General features: G+C 38.8%; 1 protein-coding gene across 7 annotated transcripts in view; it reads left to right on the top strand.

Annotated features, from left to right (window-relative positions):
- Positions 1-14,894, top strand: part of LOC127446948 (uncharacterized) — a 48,954-nt gene that overhangs the window by 16,119 nt on the left and 17,941 nt on the right. For all 7 annotated transcript variants that reach the window (XM_051708319.1, XM_051708322.1, XM_051708320.1 and 4 more), the window contains 4 exons: positions 13,318-13,454; positions 13,598-13,709; positions 14,266-14,329; positions 14,500-14,706. In XM_051708319.1, coding sequence (XP_051564279.1) covers positions 13,318-13,454; positions 13,598-13,709; positions 14,266-14,329; positions 14,500-14,706 — 520 coding nt within the window. The remainder of the gene's footprint in view (positions 1-13,317; positions 13,455-13,597; positions 13,710-14,265; positions 14,330-14,499; positions 14,707-14,894) is intronic.

Raw genomic sequence — 14,894 nt, 5'->3', positions numbered from 1 at the left:
GCTGAATGGGATGCCAAATAAACCATTGACAAGACCCACATCATGACCCATGAGCGTGGAAACAGGTTGATAATGTTCTGAGAATCAAACAAATGTGTCCACTTTGCGGCCAACATTAAAATAAGCCTTTAGAATCTATAATTTCTGAATATTTAATTTTACTATTAAACCAGACTCCTGATGTAGAGTGTTAAATTGCAGTTTTACTAACACGTGATAGAAATGTAGCTGCAAAACTTCAAGCAATCGCAGAATGGTCCCCATCAGAATACACTTCAGAAAATTGTGCATCATTCATTGAGTGCATGAGTGCACTACTACTTATGGGATTAAAAGATAAAACTATGCAGAAATTTTTATCTTCTCTCTTTCATGTTCTACTTAGCTGATGTGGCCCCTGTACCAACACAATTGCACACCTCTGTTCAATTGAATATTTAAGTCTAATACTGTAAATTGGCAAACAGATTTCCTTGAATCCCTGCAGTTTGTGAACACACAATTGCTGCATCAAAACGTATAAACGTGTATGATTGTGCAAATCAGTATATCCTAATCTGCACACACAGCATTTTGCTGTCATTTTCAGCGACAGATCATGTGAAAAAAAAGAAAATGAAGCAATAAATGTTTTGTACATAAAAAACTGTTATTTACATTGTTTTAGTAGCATTTAAACATGATTTAATATATTTAAAAAATGTGTAATTACGATACATCTCCACTTTATACAGAGCACCCCGACTATTTTCAGAAGCACCCTCTGTGATTTTGATCTGGAACCGGGCCTGAGATAGAATCTTGTATTATTTAAATAGCTTACACAATAATTGTTTTTCATTTACCAACTCTAGCCATAAAATATACAATTTCTTTGAAAATATAAACATGATATAATATTAGGCTATAAATAAAACAGCTAGTAAGATGGATTAATATAATACCTGCAAATAAAGATCCATTTGAAATTATTAAAAGCTTAATCACTCCACAAGATGGTAGAAATGGATAAATGCCATCCAGACCCATTCTTTTCCAGCAGTTCTCTTGAGCACTTGCAGCAGCCACAGTTTTTCTTCTTTCTGTATAAATGTCTTCATAATATATGATTTCTTCATAATTGTACAGTGATCCCTTGTGCTGTGTAAATCATGTTTTGATTCTTCATAATTTCATGGTGATCTCTTTTATTTTTTTCATATTTTTAAAGCAGTCTTTTTTTGTGCTGTTTAAATGAATTTAAATTCTTCATATTTTGTCATCTTCATATTCTTCACAAAATGATCATCCTTCAGGGGAAAGGTAAATCCCACTGACTCTCTCACAATAAGTGAATCTCTTTCCACATAGAAATAGGATAGCGGATAAATAACATCTGGATTAATGCATTTATATGTAGTAATTATACGTATATATAGGTGACAAGTCTTTCATGGCGTTTCATTGAAGGCTACATCCACAACATACAATTAGGCAACTAAAAAGTGATGCAGCGGTAAAAGTAAAAGTAAAGCACATGCTTCTCACAATAAACTAAAAAAAAAGAGAAGTTTAATTTTTTTTGGGGCAACTGGATGTGGTGTAATTATGAAAATGTACTGTGTTAAACCCTTTGGTCTCTGGTTTCATGTAAAAAATTATGTTTCACTCTAGAACAATTGAAAGTTAAAAGTCCTGCAATTCTTTTTCTTTCTGGTTATTATTGGGATTTCGCTTGCACAATAAACTGCATCTGGGATTTTGTTCATTTTTGACTGAAATAATTCATTTTTAACTGGTTTTATTCATTTATTGATTTTGGACTATGTCTGTGCCCGTCAAAGTAAGGAAAGACTGAGATTTATTTTTAACATTCAATAAATTGATTTGAAAAACTATCCACCAGCTTAGTCACTTATTGGTATTGGTATAACCCCTACTACCTTACTACTCATACTATTTCTGCCTTTTAAAGATATAGCAGACATAGTAAGAGTAGGATTTTTGTATGCTATTTCAAACTCAGCTATACTCATACTTATACCTAAGTATGTGAACAAACATGCTTCTAGCAACACAAGCTCAATTATGTGCATTGGTAGGTTACAAAATGTTACAGACAGCAATTCATAACACAACACAAATGTGTTGCATTCTCAGTGTTGCCGCAAGGGATGCAATAAGGGATTTCTACTTTTAGCCAACTATAATGTCATAGCCGAGCAACAGTTTAAAAAAATATTGCTAAGCGATTCAATATACTTAAAGTCAATATATTTATAACAGCTAAACAAACAAAAACACATCCAGTTAAAAGTGTCATGAAACCCCCCTATTTCAGCACCAGTTGTTCAAAACTCAGAAACGCATAAGCAGGTTATTACAGGTTTATGAAACACACGTGCATGAACAGACCAGTCCAACAACAAGTCAACACAGTGGAAAGAATTCAACATTTCTGGGAGTACAGTGGGAAAAGGACATACACTATAAACTATACCCATTTATACACACTAATGTAAAATATCAGCTGTCCCTCACGTTCATGCTCCTACATTGGGGGAATCCCAGAGTTTTACAAAAGAGGGAAACCCCACTATTGCAGCGCAATTCAGCGTGCTGCAGGTCACAATATAAAGTAAGAAAACAAAAAGCAACAACTCTGGAATATCTGGAAATAAAGCGAAGCAACAGAAAAAAACAAATAGCAAAGTCTTCATCGGATGCCTTGCTTGTTATTTACACAAGCATCATGGGGAAATTACATTGCTGTCGAGAAAGCTGCTTACTGTCCAAGCCGCATGTATATGTGAGCAAAAAGTATGCCGCTTATACAGTGCATTTAAATGGGAATGCCACTTTCTCGCAATAAATCATATTCTCGCAATAAGCCACTTTCTGGTGTCAGTGTAAATGTAGTCAGTTTCACTCATGATTGAGATGGCTGAACATCAAAATGTGATAGGAGGAAACAAAAGCAAAAGAGTTTTGGGGAAAGAGTTTAAATTCATAGATATTTATTCTCTCAAGGAATGTTTCAGGTTAACACAAGTTAAACTTTATTGACAGTGTTTGTGACATTGTGTTGATTACCACAGAAAATAATTTTGACTCATCCCTCTTTTTCAAAAGAAAAAAATTGCATTCGGAAAGGCACATAATCAAAGTAAACGGGTCCAAAACTTAAAACATTAACTACATACTATTTCAAAAGTGCAGCTTCGATACTTCAACATAATATGTGTTAAAATTATTTTTGTGTGATATAATCACTTACTAACTTCTGTATAATGTCTGTGTAAAGTTATCCAATATTTCAACTCTGTTGTCTTGACAATAGAGCACCAGTAAACCCTGTAGGCCTAAATCTTGGTGACTTACGATGTAAAGGATACAAAAAAGAGAGTTGACATGACTTTTAGATTTCGGTTTTCATTATTGCCTTCTGTTTCTGAACAAGCCATCGTATTATCCTATCCATGAGCAGACGTATGGAGAAGATGTGATGGAATGTGTGCATCTCTTAACAAACAGCTGTTTCATGTCAACGCGAGTAGCAGAATTTCGGCACACAAAAACGCTCTGTCCAGTCCGGTTACAGTCCATTCTGAAGAGTGATTCTGATCTCCCCACAGTGTTTAGTGTAAAAGTTCGCTCTCATATCTGGGCCAGGAACCGCTGTCAGGTCTGCATGTGATTTTTAATTCTCAGCTATAATGCGAGCTCATGCATGAGGCAGGGCAGTTATTGGATGGAAGTGTGGATCTCGCCAAGGTAGATAGTTCAAATCCCCTTTTACATCTGTTCCATGAGTGCTGTTGAACTTGCGCCGGCCAGGAACCGCTGTTGCGTCCAAGTGTAATTTAAAATTCCCCACTGTAATGCGAGCTCATGCATGAGGCAGGGCAGTGATTGGATGGAAGCATTCCTTCTCACGAATAATGTGGAGAAATGCTCAGAATCGAATGACATAGTAACATACTTTACTATCAGTCACAACTCAGAGTTTACACATATTCTTCATAAGTGCTATTCACACTTGAAAAACTTTAATCCCACATCTAAACCATGGGTAAATGGTGTAGGGCTTTACTGGTTGTTTAGATCAGTGTTACTATCAGAAATAATTAATAATTATTTCTGTATTTATTAATTAATATTTAAATTAATCAATTGAATCTAACTCATTAAAACCTCATATGGGGCTCCAGTAAATGTAGTGTGCTACGTTTAGGAGCAAGTTTGGTTATTAGCAATAATTAATAATTATCAAAGATAATTATGAATTATTAAAATTAATAGAACACTGATGAGAATCAATGTTAGCTTTTTTAAATCCTTTAAATCAACAATTATCAAAGATAATTGTTAACATCGATGAAACATTAATTAAAATTAACACTAGCTTATTGATCATTCAAATTCAATCAAAGATAATTATCAATTATCAAAAATCAATAGAATATTGATAAGGATTAACATTGACGGGGCACCACCCTGGAATCAGGGACTAATAACCAAATATTAAAACAGTCTCAATATTAGATTGTTTTCTTAGGAAAATCAACATCCGAAGAATATCGATTTTCCGGAAAAAAACAATGAATGAAGGTTTGAATCCGAGCACTGACATCCTGTCAGCATGACACAGGCGTATGCAAAACAAACCAAAACACTTCTCTTTGTAATATAAACAAAGTTTATTTATGCAGTAATATCAATTAATAATTAATACAACGCAGTCAATAAATTTCCGACTTACAACTACAAACTAAACAGTGATATGATTAGATATGGAAATAAAAATCATCCTATAACACATAAGGTGTGTGTGTGACAGTGTGTGTGTGTGTATGGAGGGACACGCACAAAATGGCGGACGTGACTCTCGTGGAGAGTATGTCACGTGAGACTTCCGGCCAGGGAATATGACCACGAATGGGGGTGGAGAGAAACCAGTCAATGGCGACTGGCATCTACCAGTTACCGCGTGTATCCGCTTGTACGATAGCTTAGGGACAAAGCTGGGCTTTAACATTTAAGCTATCTACGAGCCAAAATGTGTGCCAGAATGTTTGTGAGGGGTCGCGTGCCTGCATGTGTGTGTGTGTGTGTGGTTAGTACGAGAGAGAGAGAGAAGTGACAGCCCTAAAGCCGATTACGCGATCGTGGGAGAGAAAGTAGCTGTTAGTTCATCGCTCAGAGACGCGGTGGACGGCTCGTAAACAGTCCCGCGTACTTTGACTATTTAATGGATGAACTCAGTTTACCTGTCTCACCTGTCTCACTTCTCACATGAGGACACAGGTAGAATGTGTTTTCCTCCGTCCTTTAACTCTGACCCGGTTCCTTGAGGCTCGGGTGATGACGGGAGGCTATTTCCTCGCTCTGTCGGCGGGCGGTATGGCTGTTGATTCTCGGCGGGCTGGCGGAGAACTCAGAAATGTTGACTTGATTGAAGATGGAAGAGAAATCTTTAATCTCTTCACTTCTGTAGGCAAACGGATAAAGATGTGAATTGCTCGGCGGTCTCCTTCAGATCCGTTAGAGTGTTCGGTTGAACACAGAGTAATCTCAACTTGTCCAGCGAGATGGAGATTGTATGGCCACAGTTTCAAGTCGGATGTTACTTCCTTGTGCCACGAGGTTGCACCTGAGAGCAGCGAAGAGCTGCATCCACACGTTGCAAACAAAGTTGCTGGAAGCAAATCACGAAAGCATTTCAGAGGTATTTCAACTCCTGATGATGTCATGTTTGAGGGACGTTCTGTTGTGTGCCTCATCCAATAGGAGTTGAGGGTTCGATCCTTTAGTGAGCAAGGCTTCATGGGATTTGTAGTCTTTTTTGGACTCACTTTGTTTGATTTTGGCGCGATTTTTATCAGTATAATTTACGACTTGGAATGTGAGGGCTTGAGTTAGGATTTTACGACTGTGTTAGGCCTGCCTTTGTCCTCTATCTGAATACATGAGGCCCACCAATGGGTTATCCTGTTTCATGTTTCACACTGTTCATACTTTACCCTGGGTTAATAAGCAATCCAGGGTATTCATGTTCCGAAGTTTCACACTGTACATTCATTAACCCAAGGTAAATGTTCTTATTTGCATATTTGTGGTGTCAATAACTATGATTGTATGAATACAGCTCGGGACGGACACACAACTTGTTAATGGAGATACCCTTCTGTTGAAATGTCACCAGCAAATCAGCTCTGTTTGTCTTTCGTCTTCTGAAATATGTCATTTGAAATATGTCATTTCGTCTTCTGAAATATACACTATATTGCCAAAAGTATTCGCTCACCCATCCAAATAATTGAATTCAGGTGTTCCAATCACTTCCATGGCCACAGGTGTATAAAATGAAGCACCTAGGCATGCAGACTGCTTCTACAAACATTTGTGAAAGAATGGGCCACTCACAGGAGCTCAGTGAATTCCAGCGTGGTACTGTGATAGGATGCCACCTGTGCAACAAGTCCAGTCGTGAAATTTCCTCGCTACTAAATATTCCACAGTCAACTGTCAGTGGTATTATAACAAAGTGGAAGCGATTAGGAATGACAGGAACTCAGCCACGAAGTGGTAGGCCACGTAAAATGACAGAGCGGGGTCAGCGGATGCTGAGGCGCATAGTGCGCAGAGGTTGCCAACTTTCTGCAGAGTCAATCGCTACAGACCTCCAAAGTTCATGTGGCCTTCAGATTAGCTCAAGAACAGTGCGTAGAGAGCTTCATGGAATGGGTTTCCATGGCCAAGCAGCTGCATCCAAGCCATACATCACCAAGTGCAATGCAAACGTCGGATGCAGTGGTGTAAAGCGCGCCGCCACTGGACTCTAGAGCAGTGGAGACGCGTTCTCTGGAGTGATGAATCACGCTTCTCCATCTGGCAATCTGATGGACGAGTCTGGGTTTGGTGGTTACCAGGAGAACGGTACTTGTCTGACTGCATTGTGCCAACTGTGAAGTTTGGTGGAGGGGGGATTATGGTGTGGGGTTGTTTTTCAGGAGCTGGGCTTGGCCCCTTAGTTCCAGTGAAAGGAACTCTGAATGATTCAGAATACCAAGAGATTTTGGACAATTCCATGCTCCCAACTTTGTGGGAACAGTTTGGGGATGGCCCCTTCCTGTTCCAACATGACTGCGCACCAGTGCACAAAGCAAGGTCCATAAAGACATGGATGAGCGAGTTTGGTGTGGAAGAACTTGACTGGCCTGCACAGAGTCCTGACCTCAACCCGATAGAGCACCTTTGGGATGAATTAGAGCGAAGACTGCGAGCCAGGCCTTCTCGTCCAACATCAGTGTCTGACCTCACAAATGCACTTCTGGAAGAATGGTCAAAAATTCCCATAAACACACTCCTAAACCTTGTGGAAAGCCTTCCCAGAAGAGTTGAAGCTGTTATAGCTGCAAAGGGTGGGCCGACATCATATTAAACCCTATGGATTAAGAATGGGATGTCATTTAAGTTCATATGCGTCTAAAGGCAGATGAGCGAATACTTTTGGCAACATAGTGTATCATCACACCAGTTATCCTGTTTGCCATCACTGTATGACACTTACCTGTTTCCCTCAGATGGAGAACGAAAACAGCACGTGGAAGTTTAGCATTTGTACAAAGCAAATTAATATTAAATGAAGTAAGTACTGAGGCTTTATTTGATTGGTTTTGTGTTGCTAAGCAACTTTCTGAAACATTCTAACACCGCATCCTTTCACACTGTATACCTTTGGCACCGCAATGCGGGGACATTTAATCGTAGAAAACATTCTCTGTCTTAGGTCAGTTAGGATCACTACTTTATTTTAAGAATGTGAAATGTCAGAATAATAGTAGTGAGAATGATATATTTCAGCTTTTATTTCTTTCATCACATTCCCAGTGGGTCAGAAGTTTACATACAATTTGGTAGCATTGCCTTTAAATTGTTTAACTTGGGTCAAACCTTTTGGGTAGCCTTCCACAAGCTTCTGACAATAATTTGCTGGAATTTTGGCCCATTCCTCCAGACAGAACTGGTGTAACTGAGTCAGGTTTGTAGGCCTCCTTGCTCGCACACACTTTTTCAGTTCTGCCCACAAATTTTCTATCAGATTGAAGTCAAGGCTTAGTGATGGCCACTTCAATACCTTGACTTTGTTGTCCTTAAGCCATTTTTCCACAACTTTGGAGATATGCTTGAGGTCATTGTCCATTTGGAAGACCCATTTTTGACCGAGATTTAACTTCATGGGTGATGTCTTGAGATGTTGCTCATGATGCCATCTAATTTGTGAAGTACACCTGTCCCTCCTGCAGCAAAGCACCCCCACAACATGATGCTGCCACCCCCATACTTCACGGTTGGGATGGTGTTCTTCAGCTTGCAAGCCTCACCCTTTTTCCTCCAAACATAACGATGGTCATTATGGCCAAAAAGTTCAATTTTTATTTCATCAGACCAGAGGAAATGTCTCCAAAAAGTAAGATCTTTGTCCCCATGTGCACTTGCACACTGTTTTTATGGCGGTTTTGGAGTATTGGCTTCTTCCTTGCTGAGCAGCCTTTCAGGTTATGTCGATATAGGACTCGTTTTACTGTGGATATAGATACTTGTCTACCTGTTTCCTCTAGCATCTTCACAAGGTCCTTGCTGTTGTTCTGGGATTGATTTGCACTTTTCACACAAACTACGTTCAACTCTAGGAGACAGAATGCATCTCCTTCCTGAGTGGTATAATGGCTGCATGCTCCCATGATGTTTATACTTGTGGAGTATTGTTTGTACAGATGAACACGGTACCTTCAGGTGTTTGGAAATTGCTCCCAAGGATGAACCAGACTTGTGGAGGTCCACAATTTCTTTTTCTGATGTCTTGGCTGATTTCTTTTGACTTTCCCATGATGTCAAGCAAAGAGTCACTGAGTTTGAAGGTAGGCCTTAAAATACATCCCCTGGGACACCTCCAATTCAGTACACCTCCTATCAGAAGCTAATTGGCTAATTGTCTAAAGGCTTTACATCATTTTCTGGAATTATTCAAGCTGCATAAAGGCACAGTAAACTTAGTGTATGTAAACTTCTGACCCACTGGAATTGTGATATAGTCAATTAAAAGCGAAACTTTTCTCCTGAAGTCCATGATCATCTCTACTGTTTTGAGTGTGTTCAGCTCAAGGTTGTTGTGACCACACCAAACAGCCAGCTGATCAACCTCCCATCTGTAAGCAGTCTCGTCACCGTCGTGGATGAGGCCGATGACTGTGGTGTCATCTGCAAACTTCAGGAGCTTGACAGTGGGGTCTTTTGCAGTGCAGTCATTCGTGTACAGGGAGAAGAGCAGTGGAGAGAGAACACATCCCTGAGGAGCACCAGTGCTAATAGTGAGGGTCCCGGATGTGAGTCTCCCCAGTCTCACTAGCTGCTGCCTATCTGTTGAAAGCTGGTGATCCATTGACAGATGGGGTGGGCACGGAGAGCTGGGTCAGTTTGGTTGAGAGAAGATCAGGCATGATGGTTTTTAAGGCTGAAATGAAGTCCACAAATAGGCTCCTTGCATAAGTCCCAGGTCTGTCGAGGTGCTGCAGGATATAATGCAGTCCAATATTGACAGCATCATCCACTGACCTGTTTGTTCTGTAAGCAAACTGAAGGGGGTCCAGCAGGGGTCCAGTGATATCCTTCAGGTAGGCCAAAACCAGTCTCTCAAACGAGTTCATGACCTTCAAGTCCTGTGATTTTGGGCTGATTGGAAATCGGAATGATGGTGGAGCGTTTGAAGCAGCAGGGATCTTCACACTGCTCCAGTGATCTATTGAAGGTCTGTGTGAAGATGGGGGCCAGTTGGTCAGTGCAGACTTTCAGACAGGCAGGTGAAACACCGTCTGGGCCTGAAGCTTTCCTAGACTTTTGTTTCTGAAAGACCCGACACACATCCTCCTCACAGATCATAAGTGCAGATTGAGTAGCAGGAGGGGGAGGAAGGGGGTTCCAGGAGGTGTTGGTGTGTGTGTGTGTGTGTGTGTGTGTGAAGTGAAGATCAGAGCGGGGGAGGGGTGTGAGACTGGGCTTTTCAAACCTGCAGTAAAACACATTCAGTTCATCAGCCATTAGTTCACTCTCTACAGAGTGGGGGGGAGGGGGGGGGGTCTTGTACTTGGTGATGCTTTTAAGGCCTTTCCACACAGATGCAGGATCGTTGACTGAAAACAGTTTTTTCAGCTTTTCAGAGTAGATTCTTTTAGCTACTCTGATTTCCTTAGTAAGTGTGTTCCTGGCCTGGTTGTACAATATTTTATCCCCACTTCTGTAAGTATCTCCTTTGGCATGACGAAGCTGTCTGAGTTGTAAACCATGGTTTATCGTTATTGAATGAAAACAATTTCCTAGTAGGGATGCACTTATCCTCACAGAAACTGATATATGATGTCACAGTATCTGTGAGCTTGTCCAGGTCAGTGGCTGCAGCCTCAAAAACACTCCAATCAGTGCAGACAAAGCAGCTTGTAGTTCCAGCTCTGCTTCACTGGTCCATCTCTTTACAGTCCTTACTACAGGCTTAGCTGATTTTAGTTTCTGTTTATAGGTCGGGAGAAGATGAACCAGACAGTGATCAGACAGTCCTAAAGGTGCTGGAGGGACAGAGCGATATGCATCATTTACATTGATGTAGCAGTGGTCCAATATATTTCTTTCTCTGGTGGGGCATGTGATGTGTTGTTTGTATTTTGGCAGTTCAAGGGTGAGTTTAGCTTTAGTAAAATCACACAGAATAATAATAAGTGAGTCCGGGTGATGCAACGCTGTGTTCACACATGCTTGTGGCGGGATATAAACACTCACCAGAATAAATGAAGAAAACTCCCGTGGCGAGTAGAAAGGCTTACAGTTGATGAACAGTGCCACCAAATTCAATGCTGTTACATCTGTACACCAACTTTTGTTGTTGTAAATGCATGTTTCACCGCCTCTCGTTTTCCCCGATAACTCCGCAATGCGATCTGCTCTGAACAGCTGAAAGCCCGGCAGATGTAACACGCTGTCCGTGATGGCTTCACTCAGCCAGGTTTCCATGAAACACAGAGCAGTAGAGTTAGAAAAGTCCTTATTTGTTTGAGTGAGTGGAAGCAGTTCGTCCGTTTTGTTGGTGAGGCATTGGACATTCTCCAGATGAATACTCGGCAGCGGAGTCCTAAAGCTGTGTTGACAAAGCTTCACAAGCATGCCAGCTCGCTTCTCTCGCGTGCGTCTTTTGGATCGCTTGTAGAGCACCTCTGCGCCTCCAACTAAGATGTCTAATAAAACTTCTGAATAATAAACACTGGCAAAAAATTATCAGGTGTGCTCTGTCGAATATTCAGCAGTTCATCCCTGGTGAAGCTGATCGGGAAAGAGTGACAAAAAACATGAAAAACAAACAAAAGTAACAAAAAGCTAAAGAGCTCCATACTGAAGCAGCCATCTGCAGCACCATCTTGAATCACTGAATCATCATTCGCAGCAGCTGTACATTAATACAAATACTAATAATTATATTTTAAAATATTTAATTTTAATTGTAATTAAGAGCTCCTTGATTTCTACAAACAAAAAATACTTAATTTATTGACATAATAATTACTTTAAAATGGCATCATTCCAGATTGATGTATTATAAATTATGCATTATAAATTAATTCACTATAGCCTATGGTTTTTAACACGCTGGTATAATCAATATTGTTTAAATAACCATGACACAAGACTGCAAAATCAAGAGTTCCCATTTGTTTATTTGATTACTCAGGCTGTCAAATGCATAAGATATGCACATGAAGTGTAATAAACAGGTGTCTTATCATCATCTCATGCTGTCTGTCAAACAAGGATGCAACCTCATGCGAGTGGGTGGGTGCTGCTCGAGCTTGGCCAGTGCTTTCAGGCCTGTGTATGTGCTGTGACATCAACAGTATGAGACAGGGAAAAATAAGTAAATTTCATGCTTTTAGCAGCCTGCCAAAAAAAATCGGTCATTGGAAAAAGATGTAGTACAACGTAATGAAATGTTTGTGATCAAAAAGTTTCTTGTAAAAAAATAAATAAATAAATAAAAATTCATCAGAATACATGGTTGTTTCTGAATGGCCATCAATTGGAAAAAATACTGTTAAGCACAGAGGGTGTAGTTATGGCATCTACAAGCAGGGGCTAGCGGGGACCTTCTAAACAGCTAATTCCTGCCCCCCCCGGTTCAACCACAGCACAAGTTGGCACTGCGTTGGCCAAGCTCTCGCATCTGTGTAAAGTATGTTTCTGGCCTTAGTGCATAACATAACATAATAGTTTAACCCAATTCATTCATGCTTTGCACTCACAATTTCACCCACTTATGCCTAAAGGCTCTTTCTCGCCAAACGTGATGTAAAAAAGCAAGGTAATTTGCTGACAAATGGCCCTTTCAGACAAAAGACAAACTTGCATGAAAATTTCAAACCTCTTTTGTCTTGCCCTATGTATGCGTGTTTGATATATTGTAAAGCACATTGCTTAAGACGTTCTGCTTTCTAAATAGAACCTAAAGGGTGTAATTTTTTCAATGTTTAAACTGCAGGCTATTAAAGAAAGCCTCTATTAAGCCAAAATTTCATTGCTGCTTTAAAAACACAGTAAAGTAAAACTCCTATATGCTTAAAGTTTCTGCACTAGTGACATCTTTCCCTGACCTATTATATCATGCCACATTGCCACTAGAAAAGCAATTTTACATTGCCCTTTTTAAAACCATTCTGATGGATTATGATCACTATCACACTATGTGTTATGTAATACAACAGTTAAAGCCAGCATTTAATGTCTAATTGCTGTTCTACAGCACAGACATTAGGTTACAAGGTAGTTTACATATTTCCTGCCTCTGGGTGGTATGACTTCAGGCTTTTACATTAGTAAGCTATTGTGTGGAATATTATGGCACCCCTCGTAAACTAACTGATGGTTACTGGTTTTACAGCTACCATGTTTTTAAAAACAGATTGACCACCTGATTTGACATGGTTTTTCCAGCAGGGACATAGACCTAATTCAACAATTCTAACTTTTATAATTTTTCATACAAGAAAATTGCTCTAGTGTTTTAATACATTTAGGAGGGTTGTGGCATGTCAAAATAAATAAATAAATAAATAAATAAATCTCCAATACTAAAAGATTTAAGCTTTTATCAGTGTTCCATCAACAACTTATACTATACACTGTCCTGCTTTTTGCATAGCTCATTCTACTGAATTTGAATTGTTGCCATGTTTTCAGCAAAAATAAATAACAATCATTAACCAAAATGCTAATGCAGATAACAATGTACTCTTTTAGCTTTAATATCAATCCAGAGACAACATTTGCCCAAATGAATGAGAAAGTTGTAAAGTATCCTTACTTGATGGTAACTCCACCACTACAACTAAAGGCTGTCGGAATTGAAGGACCATGCTTGGTTCTACTGAGTCATGGTAAGTTGTGTCACAAGGTGTGTAGAAATAAGCATATTGCTATCCATTATGCAGTGTAATGGCATGATATTTTTGAACACTCTGTTAGATCATCACTAGTATTACTCGGTGTGGGGCTATTACCAACTATTTTACTATTACAGAAAAACTTGGTATGTACATCCATAAAGACAAAATGACTCCTCAACACATTGTCGTTTTTGACCCTCTTGATGGAAAAAACATCACAGTGAATGTAGATGAACTGGCTAATACGTAAGTATTCCTTCTCATTCAGTCAACTTAATGAAAATGCCTTTAATAATTTGTATAACTCCATCTTGTTTTGTCATATTTGCAAACAGTTTGTTTTGATACAATAAATAAATATTTAAAATAAAACATATCATTTATGAAGTGTTTAAAAATAATTTTTAAGTAAAAACAAAATTGCTGCAGTACTAGACTCACCATTTATTTTTGTAATGATATATTACTATCATTACCCCTATTTTTAAATCACATTTTGAATATATTTAAGCATTGCTTGGCAAACTTGTGGCAAAGCTGTGGATTGGGATCAGACCTATAGGACTTCTTGCTAAATATAGGGACTAAAAATGTATAAAATACATTTAAAACACTTGACAATTGATATTTGGACCTGAAAAAAATGTACAGAATATGCTATCAATTCTTAGGCCATTGTAAAAGAAATGCATACAAGAAAAGCATTGTGTTGACATCAGATATCACAAAAAATAAATACAAATAAATAAATAAAATATTCTTGAAAATTGTTATGTTGACTTTTTTTTCTTCTTTTTCCTAGATTAAGAGATGCCAGAGAAGACCTAACTTTCAGAGTCAGTAAGCCACCAAAAGAGGCTATTGTGGTATGTTTATCTTTGTACTGAAATAAATAAATGGCACATTCAACATTAATTTATTTTATAATGGGACATTTATATCTGCCTCACAAGAAAATGAACAGCAGTTTTTTCTTTTTTTTTCTATTTATAAATATCTGTTTGACATTTGTGTGGCATTTCATTTTCTTTTAAAGGTGCTCTTTGATTCAAGTTCTTCCATGGGTGCGGAATGTTTTGACGAAGACTGCAAAATGAAACGAATTGAAGCCATCAAACAAATATTTGACAGTTTTGCAAACCGATGCATGGCATACAATCTAGAGCACGTTATCTGCCTTGTGAAATTTGACTCTGTAGTAAAAACTCTACATACATTCACAGAAACAGTGGAAACCTTTAAGGTAAATAGATTTTTTCTTTGGAGATGGTTTTAATATTATTTTATTTATTACACGACTCTCTGGAATACTTCATTCTAATTGGTCAGTCACGGCATTCGCAAAATGTTTAAAAATAATGTCAGTCGTCCAGAGCAACATTGTATAACTGAACACTCATCTGGGCAATATGTTTTCTTCTGTATTTTTTT

The sequence above is a fragment of the Myxocyprinus asiaticus genome, chromosome 10 (genome assembly GCF_019703515.2).
Source record: "Myxocyprinus asiaticus isolate MX2 ecotype Aquarium Trade chromosome 10, UBuf_Myxa_2, whole genome shotgun sequence".
Lineage (NCBI taxonomy): Eukaryota > Metazoa > Chordata > Actinopteri > Cypriniformes > Catostomidae > Myxocyprinus > Myxocyprinus asiaticus.
Note: the sequence above shows the minus strand (reverse complement) of the source record. Positions and strands in the feature narration are given on the sequence as shown.